The following is an 11,473-nucleotide window of genomic DNA, read 5'->3' as shown; positions in this document are numbered from 1 at the left end:
TGTATGTAAATGTGCGAAGCTGTTATTGCACTCACTGTTCCTGGTAACTTGTTAGATCAAGAAGATACTTGAATATATAAATTTACAAATTCCAGATTAGTGAAGATGTCCGCTGGACTTGCATAGAAAAGCAAATCATGTATTTAGAGGTTCAGCATTACTCGTCCTTATGATGACGAAGATTTTCTCATATTTTTCTAAACCAGACTCTTATTAAATAGGAGCTGTCCATTTAGCAATGGTGCTTCATCTAAACTTTACATATCCAATGTTAAAGAGTCCCAGTAAGGAAATCTATGTTGTATTTAATCAAAAGGATCAATTCGTGGGTCGTGTTCACTTGCCATAGCCATCCCAGTACAAAGACACGTAGGGCACATGACCTGCCAAGGATAGAAGCTCAACTTAATTTCCTTTCACTTTTTGTGGAAATTCCAAAGAATGATACATCCAACAACAATACAGAAGGTGATGCAAATACTGATAGATCTACAAGATAACATTGTCTTGTTGGTAAAATATTCTAAGCCTTCTATTTCACCTGTCATCTTTAAGGAATAAAAAAAGAATTTTTTATTTATTAAATAAAACAAAATTCTTATTGTGAAAACTAATAAAAGGAACACTCAAATCACTATATATACCGGGGATGTCTCTTACTAATGTCCAGTGGCTACTCGCGTTATTTGGAATATGTTTCCATTGTCCACCAAGGGCCAGCCATGAGTAGCTTTGGATTTAAGTGACAAATATAGAAGTCGCTCAGTGCGTTTCTCTCCTTGCCTCTATCCTTTAGTTGAATTTTCTCTACCCCCTATTGTTCCATTTTCAAATACACAGGAACACAAAACCAAACCTTAACCAGGGTAATATATTTAATCTAACTTGACAGTCACACCCAATGTTAAGAATAAGTGCGCCCTATCCCTTACCCCTTCCCAGATCACAATGCTTAGCGTTTTGTGGCATTTTGCAAAATGCTTAACGTTTTGTGGCATTTTGCAAATATGTCTTTCAGGCAACTTCATCGGAAGGCTACATACCTTGAGCATTGGTAAGGAAAGAGAATTTCAATTTATCCAGTCCAATTTATTCTTGTAGGTGCACAGAGTGAACAATTTGGAGCCAATAAATTTGAACCATACACTCACCTTTCCTGAACCTGAACAGTTGGGACACCTCTCTGTTTTAGGTGGTGGCGGAGGCTTGTCTGTTCTGTTAATTGTTGAAACAGGTTCGATAAGAACAAGAGCTCCAGTATTGGAACATCGAGCACAAGCAAGATATCCTGCACATATATTTAGCAATCATCATAAAACTTACCTGCATTCCAATTGCTCGCCAGTTGGAATGCTATTTCTACAAAAAATTTGACCCCTTCAAAAAGCAAAAAAGAAAATCCCTCCCAGAGTCCAAAGATTTAAACAAAGAAAGCCTAACTTTGCACTTTCTTAATTAGTGGTGATTCACGGTAGCAAGCAAGTTGCAGGACCTTCCGTGATGACTGAACCATTTGAAGAAGTCAAGAACTTTTGAGAGGTAATCCATAGACAACAGGAAAAAGGTGTCACTCGGAGAATTCCAGGATATGTCGTCAAATTACTCCAATAGCCTGCAAAATAACTAGACCTTCAAAATTTTGAATTACTAACAGATTACACACCTGTTCCAAGACAGTATTTGCATCTCTTATGCTCCTGCTGTTTCACATTATTGATTTCAACAACCATCAAAGAAGAGATCACCCCAACTGCACCCCCAGAGAATGATGCCACGATTGGATCAACCTGACTGCGAAGTACATTAACATACTGTGAAATTGTTGCAAACAGATACACACACAAAGCATTACCCTATCAAAGAATTGGATCTTTCAAGTTTATGATGTACATTATACAACCCAAAAATTGGAACTTTAATACTCTCCGTTCCAATTTAAGTGTCTGAATTTCCTTTTTGGCCTGTCCCAAAAAAGAGTGCCTCTTTTTATAATAAGTTTTCCAATTTCCAACATTATACCTGGAAAGTTTGAAACCACAAGATTCAAAAGTCTTCCTTTGTTTCTTAAACTGCACGCCCAGTCAAACTAAGATACTTAAATTGGGACGGAGAAAGCAATACTTAAAAATGAAGGCTTCATATGCTTTATATCACTTTCAGTTTTAAAAGTGATTAGCAAGTGTCACCACGTTCCACATCTATTCAACATAAATAAAAACTTATGAGCAATGAGCATACAGGTTTCCTCCCTCAACATACAGCTGGAGAAAAATTAAAGGATAAGTAGCTGTAGATATTGCATAATTACTCAATCCATTTCCTATTTGTGTCCAGTCTTGGAGAATGATTTTGAAAGAATGCAAATTATCTTTCTTTTGTTTTGCTTTTTTTTCCTTTCCATAGATGACTTGTGTAGGTGCATTTTAATATTATAAAATGTTTGCATCATTTTGGTTTGCAAATTGTGATGTACTACTGCTGCATATGCCAAGTCGTTAATGGCATTTGTGTGCCTAGTTACTCACTTATATTGGTGGCTAAATGTGATTATTATTGTCCTTAATACCATTGTAACCACTATCACATTATTCACCAATTATTCTACCTCTCTTTATGCCTTGTAACTCATGTAACTTATGTAACCTCCAGGTCATTCATCTACCTACTTTACTACCCACATTCTTCCTATTCATTACAAGGAAGAATTCCTCACCTATAAATAATAGTGTTTTCTTCCTTTGTGTTATACGATAAGAAATATGTGAAGTGTGAGAAAATATTATAGTACGCAGTGAGGTGAGAATAGTGAAAGAGAGAGTTGAGACAAAAAATACTGTATTCAATACATAAAAGAGAGTATAAAGAAAGTAATCTTATGTTGAAGGAAGGTATTCTTTTGGCGGAGCTTTGGACTCTTCAACTAATCCGTAGTTGCTTGAGTTGTACATCAGATGGGTTGTTGTATCCTAGAGGGGACAAGTCAAGAGTGATACTGCTGGATTGGTGTAGATTATGCCTTAGTGGGCTTGAATCTCTTTAAAGAGAGCGAGATATCCACACCTCAGCCTGAATACAATTTATTCATTTTTGTTCATTTTATTTTTGAGAGAAGTATCAATTACCTCCTTGAACCTGTCACGTTTTATTCATGGTACACCTTAACTTTGACTAGTCCTAAGTACCCCCGAACTTGTTCTTTTAGTACGTCGCGTGACCCTTTTCAGCTGAAGGACCAGAGCGTGTAAAACACGCGCGTACACGTGGAAAAAAATGCCTACGTGTCTGTCCACGTAGATAAATACCATCCGCTCCCCTTATATTGATCCTATATTAAAAAATAAACCACTTCTACCCTTAATTATCCGAATTTTCTCTAAAAAATTATATTTTTCAGTTTTCCTCTACCTCTACTCCGAAATAGTGAAAGGTTGAATTTTCGACGATCAACAACAACAACAACAATAAACCCAGTGTATTCCCACAAAGTGGGGTTTGGGGAGGGTAGAATGTACACAGTCCATACCGCTACCTCCAAAGAAGTAAAGAGGCTGTTTCCGATAGACCCCCGGCTCAAGATAGAGAATAGTAAGCAAGAGCGTAATGCACCATTAAGCATGGTGGGTGGTATAACATAAAAGGAATAAGACATACTAAAAATAAAATAGAAATCAGAGCAATACAAAATAAGATAAATAAGCGCAATATGAAATAAGAGATAAGAAATATGGCATCCGGAAAGTACGATCCCCACCTATGGACACAGTCCTACTAGCCCAGCTATACATAAGCTCTTCTACTACTAGCTACAACCCACGCACGTGACCTAGCCTTTTACCCTTATCTGCGACCTCCACACTTTCCTATCTAGAGTCCTGTCCTCAGTAAGCTGTAGCTGCTTCATATCATGTCTAATCACTTCCCTCCAGTATTTCTTCGGCCTACCTCTCCTCCTCCGAAAGCCATCCAACGCTAGCCTCTCACACCTACGAACTGGGGCATCCGTGCCCCTCCTCATCACATGCCCAAACCATCTCAACCTTTCCTCCCGCATCTTTTACTCGATGATCAAGTAAGTTATTATTTGAAAAAATTATATTTTTTTGTGTGTTTAAAATACGAAATTATTTTTTCAGGTTAGTGTTTCATAGTAGTTTCCGATTAGTGTTTCAATTAGGATTTTGAGGAGACTTACATGCACAAATACGTTTCTTATTATAATTAATGGAGTAAAAAATTGCAATTTAAGTTAGGGGTGTACAAAAATCGAACCAATAAAAATGTTATGGATTTATCGTTATTGGGTTAATAATTTTTTTTTAAAATTATTGGGTTATTGATTCGATTTTGATTTGGGTAAATCGATAACCCAATAAGTTTATGCTAAATTATTATTTTACACCCCATATATATATAAATATATAAGTAGGATTTTGGTTGCAACTAAGATTCGATTTCTTTTCATGTTAGTTACTATTTTTTCTATTTTATGAGTATTTTCTTATCGGTTAAATCAAAAATCAAATCATTAGAGACTAAAAATCGTCAACCAATATAACTACCTACACCTTAATCCATACAACCGAGGAATCTACGTTCGAAATTGTCATCAGACCATGAAATTCTCACAATTGGAGGAGACCCACATGCACAAACAAGTCTCCTATTATAATTCATGGAGTTAGAAATAAGTAGAAAAAGTAGAAGCAATAAAATGAATTTTTTTTTTTAAATTGGACGTGATGGAGGAAGAGGGATAATTGAATTTTTTGAAAAAATTAAAGGAAAATGGAGTTTTTTTTTCTTTTTTTACCATTGAAAATGATGATTTGGCCAAAAAATAACTCCATCACGCGCGCGATGGAGTGTGAAATCAAACATTTTGCCACATCAGAAAAAAAAGGGTGCTCGATGTAGTAAAAGAATAAGTTCGGGGGTACTTAAGACTAGTCAAAGTTCAAGTGTACCATGAATAAAACGTGACAAGTTCAGGGGTAATCGACGCATATCTCTTTATTTTTCAACTGTAAATATTGTTATTTGTGGTATATTATACCAACAAGTGTACCATGAATAAAACGTGATAAGTTCAGGGGTAATCGACACATCTCTCTTTATTTTTCAACTGTAAATATTGTTATTTATGGTATATTATACCAACAACTTGTATGGAAGAGATCGCAGAGAACTTCTGACTCCTCACAACATAAGAAGAGTGTCTCAAGAATTAGTCAATTTGGGAAGCATTTAATGTGCTCCTTGTGACATTAGTTTAGACAATTTTTGGAAAAAGTTTTTTGAAAAGGTTTTGGAAGAAAACGTTTGGGCTAACATGTTTGGATAACTGTAATTCTTGAAGATTAATTAATTTTTAAGAGCAGGAAGAACTTCTCCCATAAAAAACTGAACCTTTCCCGTTCTTCATTCATTAGTTATTTTGGAAAATGTAACAACCATGTAATCCAAAAATTTTCAAAAAGTTTTTCATAGACAAACTCTATGATAGATTATCTGCATATATCATAATTCGCTCCATGCAGTAATTACAACTCATTACTAAAAGAAAAAAGTCTTTGCAGTACAACTATCGTTGTGAACTAAGTTGCTTGGACTCTTTAAAAGTGTTGCTGCACCCTGTCGGACCCTTAAAGAGTACACTATTGTTGGAGGATCCAACAAGCAACCATCGACATTTTTGAAGAGTATCAGCAAGAGGAGGAGCTATAGTGTAATGTAGGGGTTCGGACGAACCTAGTAGTTTTTGCGTAGACCTTGTAATTGTATAAGAAACTATAGTAAATATGGATATTAATTAAAGTGTGAACCCACCAAGACAACAACAACAACAAACCCAGTTTATTTCTACATAGTGAGGTCTGGGGAGGGTAAGATGTACGCAGTCCATACCACTACCTCCGGAGAAGTAGCAAGGCTGTTTCTGATAGACCCCCGGCTCAAGACAGGAAATAGTAATCAAATCCAAACAAAAAGATGATAATACATAAATACGCTAATTACAAAAGAATAGTGAACAGGGGAATAGTAAACAAAAAAGATTAAGCAATCGTAATACAGCATGCAACAAGGTAGCAAAACAGGTTTAATACACCAACCAAGTAAAGCCCTACCCTACCTACCCAACTTGGCACTAGCTTTCTAACCTAATACACGTCCTCCAGATCTTCCTGTCTAGGGTCATGTGCTCAGTAAGCTGCAACTGCTCCATGTCCCGCCTAATCACCTCTCTCCAGTATTTCTTCGACCTAACTCTACCTCTCTTAAAGCCATCCAAAGCAAGCCTCTCACCTCAACGAACCGGTGCATCCGTGCCCCTCCTCATCACATACCCAAACCATCTCAATCTTCCTTCCCGCATTTTATCCTCCACCGAAGCCACTCCCACCTTCTCCCGAATAATCTCATTCCGAACTCTATCACCCCTAGTAAGTCCACACATCCAACGCAACATTCTCATTTCCTCCATCTTCACTTTTTGGATATGAGAGTTCTTTACTGGCCAACACTCCGTGCTATACTGCATGGCCGGACGGACTGCCACCCTGTAGAATTTGCCTTTAAGCTTTAGGGGCAACTTCTTATCACACAATACCCTCGAGGCGAGCTTCCACTTCATCCATCCGCCCCCAATACGGTGAGAGACATCCTCATCAATCTCGCCGTTCCCCTGAATCATAGACCCAAGATACTTAAAACTATCCCTCTTACAAACCGCCTGAGAATCCAACCTTACTACAACCTTACTACCACCTAGACAGACAAGCGAATTGCTCAGTGGGGCAACTTAATAGTGTAACCTCTTTTTTTCATTTTCTATTATGTTTAGTGCGCTTTTTTTTTTCTAGAAGAAAATCTAGAATACACTGCTACATCCGTCAAAAAATTATATTTACCCTAAAAGAGCTTTATAGTCTTGCAGATTATATTTTAATAACTTCAACGAGAAAACAAAACAGAAAATTACAAGTTAAAAAAGCAAAAAGCACAATCTATTCTAAAACAAAAGAGATTTGGCTATTAGTTTCTTCACAAACCCTCAAAAATAAAATTAATTTTCAAACAAGTTAAGTGATGCAATCATTGATCATTTCATCATATTTTAAACATGACAAATTGTCGAGTAAACTTGTTATGATAACGTTTACATTTATATGCTGTTTAAGTGTTTCGTTCTTTTTTTTTTTAACATAAATTGAAGCTTGATACTTGTTCATTAGCTTGCTGGTGTTATTATATATTAGCTTTAGGTCGTTGTCCTATGCTAATTTTCAAAACCCCCAAACCTCAAATCCTGGGAGCAACAAAGGTTGTGAAAAGGGTGGCACATTTGATAGAATCGAGTAATTTAAAGTTGCGATTATAAAGTAGGTACCTTGTCTTATTAACTAAACCAACAAGAACACCATGACACGGTTCTGGTCACACATAAGTAACCTTAAGAATTTCATTTTAGCATCCTATGTGCTACACTTCAATGACCTTAATTCAATAAAAGATGCCTATACAGATTACTAGCAGTGAGAACATAATTGTTTTACCTATAGTGTTGGCCCTTTATTTTGGTGAGCCTACATGTTATGAAGCCATTGCTGTTGGTGGTACAGAAGTGAATACTTCTTTGCTAAGCAAACATACAATAGCTACAAACATACCTAAGTTGCATTGGTAGATGCATGCTTCTAATAAAATCAGCATATGATGTGCCCCCTAGTCCCAATTTTAGCTCCAACTGCAGCAATATGAGCACACTTTAGATGGTAAAAGTAGTAGGCTTCATAAGGGATATATAGGAGTTTGAACTGATTGTTAGGATCTACGAATACCTCAGAAATTAATCAGATTTTCACCTTAACTCAATAGGTCAAAATAACAATAAGAAAAAAGAGAAACTTACACTGGGTGCTAGAAGTCCACCAAAAAGCATAAATCCGGCAATGAGGGATAAACAAGTGGCATAATATTGCTTAAGATTTGCTGATGTCTGGAAAAAAACATAAAAACGGTAGTTAAATACTGCATAGCCTGCAGTGCTCCCCACCAAAAAGAAAAAATGAGGAGGGTAGCAAGTCCATGTAAATCCACACAAATTGGGCGTTGGAGAGAAAAAAAAAGGCCAAACACATCACCAGGTCTCGCAACTTGGCACGAGCTTTCACTTTGGCACTTAAAGTGGACGTGGTTCATTTTAAACACCTAAACTAGCCACCTTGTCATTTTGGAACCTTTCGCTGACATGACAAAGTGAGTGTAGACTTTTGCACGCGTGACAACCTTATTTTAGCCCATTTTTAATTTAATTTTATCTTCTTTTTCCCCATTTTTTCATCCCATTATCTTTCACCAATTTTTCAAGATCAAACTCTTTCAATGGTACTTCCAAACCCCCTTTATCAAGCTCAAACTCTTTTAATGGTACTTCCAAACCCCCTCTATCTCTTAGAAGATAATTTATTTGAATGTTTTTTTTTCATATCACATCTAACAATATAACCTATGTTTTTGTCTAAAAATATGTGTACAAGAAAACAAAAAAACTAATAAAATTAAGTTCCTAATTCAAACACGAAAAGTTAAATATTTTATCAATATGATAATTAACTCTTAAAGAATATTACTAAAATACAATTTGGTCTACAAGGATTCCTTTCCAAGCACCCATCCTGTAAAGTATCTATGTTTTCTTCCAAGCAACTCCCAATCGTATCTATATTTTCTTCTGTTAATTAATTTTCTAACTGACCATTGGCCTCCTTCTCCTCCATATTATTTTTAGTCATATGTCTGAAATTTGTGAAGCTATTAATGCGAATCTGTCATCCTTCGAGTATGAGGAGGTATGCTTATCATCCTTGGAAACTTCAACCTCCATAATGGAGGTTAAGCTCGAAGAAAACTGTGGTTGGGTGGGGAAGACGTTGTGGTGGGGCTTTTCTATAATTATTTGGCCAAAAAACTACATGTCATTAATTCATTGGACACCTTGCCATGCGTTTTGGTCTTTATTTAAAAAAAAATAATAATTGTGGGTGTATATAATGATGTGGCGATTTAAAATGAGTTGACACAAATCAATTGACCGTTTAATCCATGTTGGAAGCGATTGCAACCCACATGCCAGAGCTGATGCAAAAAGGTGCCAAATGACACCGTTGGTAGCTGGTTTAGGTGTTTAAAATGAACAACGTCCACTTTAGATGTCAAAGTGAAAGTTCATGCCAAGTTGAGGGGTCTGACAATGTGTTTGGCCAAAGAAAAATAAAGGATCTCCCTACATTATTTTAACTGGGACGTTGGGTTATTATAAGTTGCTGACCACTACATAAACATTCTGCAAAAGCTAAAAGTACTTACAAGAGGAGGCAAAAAGGGAATAAATGATGGAAAATTAGGAAGCTCATTTTCTTGTGCATCCGATAGTATCCCAAGCTCAACACTCTTTATCCTTTGTTGTATTCTTAGCCGGCGTACCTGCTCAAGTTTGAAGATTAGAAGTAATAACAATTTGTCACTGAAAGAGCATAATTATCTGATTATGCAACTATAGCAACCAAAGTCCCACTGCAAACTCAGAGCAGGGATACCATGGATATAAGTATAGATAATTCGAATAAAAAATAGGATTCTGATCAATATAATAATGGTAACATCTCTATTCATGATAGGCAACGCAGAAACATTGAGAGGCAATACTGAAAGCAGATTGTATTTCATATCAGCAAAATTGTAATAAAAACCACAGTAAATTATACTCCATCATAATAGGCAAAAGTGACATTGAGATTTATGCAACAAATCAACTTATTACTATACTTTATTTTACCAGGTTCATAACTGTTACACAGTGACATGTCTCCCACACCATCATATTTCTTACTCCATATTAGGAAAATACTTGCTTGACACCTATTCCACCGAACCAACCAATTTGACCTTAAGCCTAATAATTAAGTAAGAATAAAGATTCCTTCATAATAGTTCAGTGGTAATATTTATATAAATGAAACATCTTGCATCCTTTTTCTTTCTTATTTTGTCATATATATACATTTCTCCGGTCATTAATGTGAACTAACTATATGTGATCAATTATTATGACAAAAAGGATTTGCTATGTTGTAGCACCAAGGATGTGGCCTAGTGGTCAATGAAGTGAGTCGAATGAGGTCTCAAGTTCAAAAAATCCCGCAGTGACAGAGATACCTGTCCTGGCTATAGTAGACAAAGTTACTTGGTCATTGTTGCTAGCGGGAGGTGGAAATTAAGATAGCCCCAACACCACAATTATGAAAAATAAAAAAATTAAAAGTATTTGCTATGCTCTACAGTTTCTACATAGAGTTATCAGTAGGTTCTTTACAATTATTTCCCCAACTATATCATACCTTTGAGAACAATAGATCAATGTTTACTATTATTAAGCTACAAACCTGCACACTGAGCTAAGAAGGGAAAAGATATACTAATAAATATGAGAAAAAGAAGACAGGCAGACCTCCTCCATATGCAAAAATATCTTATTTCTCCGACTTGTAATATTATCTCGAATTTCTTGCAACTCCATTTTAGCAAAATCCTCTACTGTCTCAGGCCCTTCTATTATACAAAACCTGTCCAAATCACTCACTCCAAGAACTTTCAATAATTGATCATAACTCAGAATTGAAACATTCAAACAATAATTTCTCAAATTACCCAGCGGCATTTTTATCGGAGGATTCAGAATCTATAGAAGTAGCATACGAAGATGCATCAGCATCGGAGGCCATGGATCGCCATCTAATTCTGTTTCTACCATTACCATGATGGACATATCTTGAGCTACGAAACGCCCAAGTGGAAGAGCAAAACGGCGTCGTTGAGCATAGTATTCGGCCTGCACACACCATTTTCTGATACACAGAAAAATCAGACTACAAGCTTCATGAAGATCAATTAACAAAGAGGTAACGGCCAAGAAAGAGCATCAAGCTTTGTACTGGCGGTAAGTGTGTTATGGAATTTTTTCTCGTTAAACAACACCCCCCCCCCCCCCCAAACCCCCCCAAAAAAAAAAATCTAGTGGCAAATTATAAAATAAAATTATTGGGTGGTTTATACGTGTCATTGGGTCGTTGTTGTTAATATATCATGCTGGAGCCATGCCATTAAATGGACAGGATAGGATAATTATTACTCCCTCCGTTTCATAATAAATGAATTGTTAGAGTATTTTTGATGTTTCAAAATAAGTGAATCATTTGAAATTTTTTTTCAAATTTATCTTTAAAGATTTGACAACCAAGGGGCCCATCAACTGAAAAAAATAAAATAAATATGATTTTGTACTTTGAATAAGGGTAAAAATAAAAAACTATGTTAAATTTATATCTTTGATTTTTTTTCTTAATCTGTGTGTCAAAATTCAATAATTTATTTATTATGAAATGGAGGGAGCATTTTTTGTTCCTCTTTTTGACAC

General features: G+C 36.0%; 1 protein-coding gene across 1 annotated transcript; it reads right to left on the bottom strand.

Annotated features, from left to right (window-relative positions):
- Positions 1-51: 51 nt before the first annotated feature.
- Positions 52-11,110, bottom strand: LOC107863565 (protein ORANGE, chloroplastic). The gene is made up of 8 exons (XM_016709534.2): positions 10,708-11,110; positions 10,508-10,622; positions 9,367-9,483; positions 7,910-7,996; positions 7,668-7,744; positions 1,664-1,791; positions 1,152-1,288; positions 52-383 (listed from the first exon to the last, which is right to left on the bottom strand). The coding sequence occupies exons 1-8, from the start codon at positions 10,899-10,901 to the stop codon at positions 306-308; spliced, it is 933 nt and encodes a 310-aa protein (XP_016565020.1). The 5' UTR covers positions 10,902-11,110; the 3' UTR covers positions 52-305.
- Positions 11,111-11,473: the final 363 nt, after the last annotated feature.

Source organism: Capsicum annuum, chromosome 3, assembly GCF_002878395.1.
Source record: "Capsicum annuum cultivar UCD-10X-F1 chromosome 3, UCD10Xv1.1, whole genome shotgun sequence".
NCBI lineage: Eukaryota > Viridiplantae > Streptophyta > Magnoliopsida > Solanales > Solanaceae > Capsicum > Capsicum annuum.
This window is presented reverse-complemented; position numbering and strand designations above follow the sequence as displayed.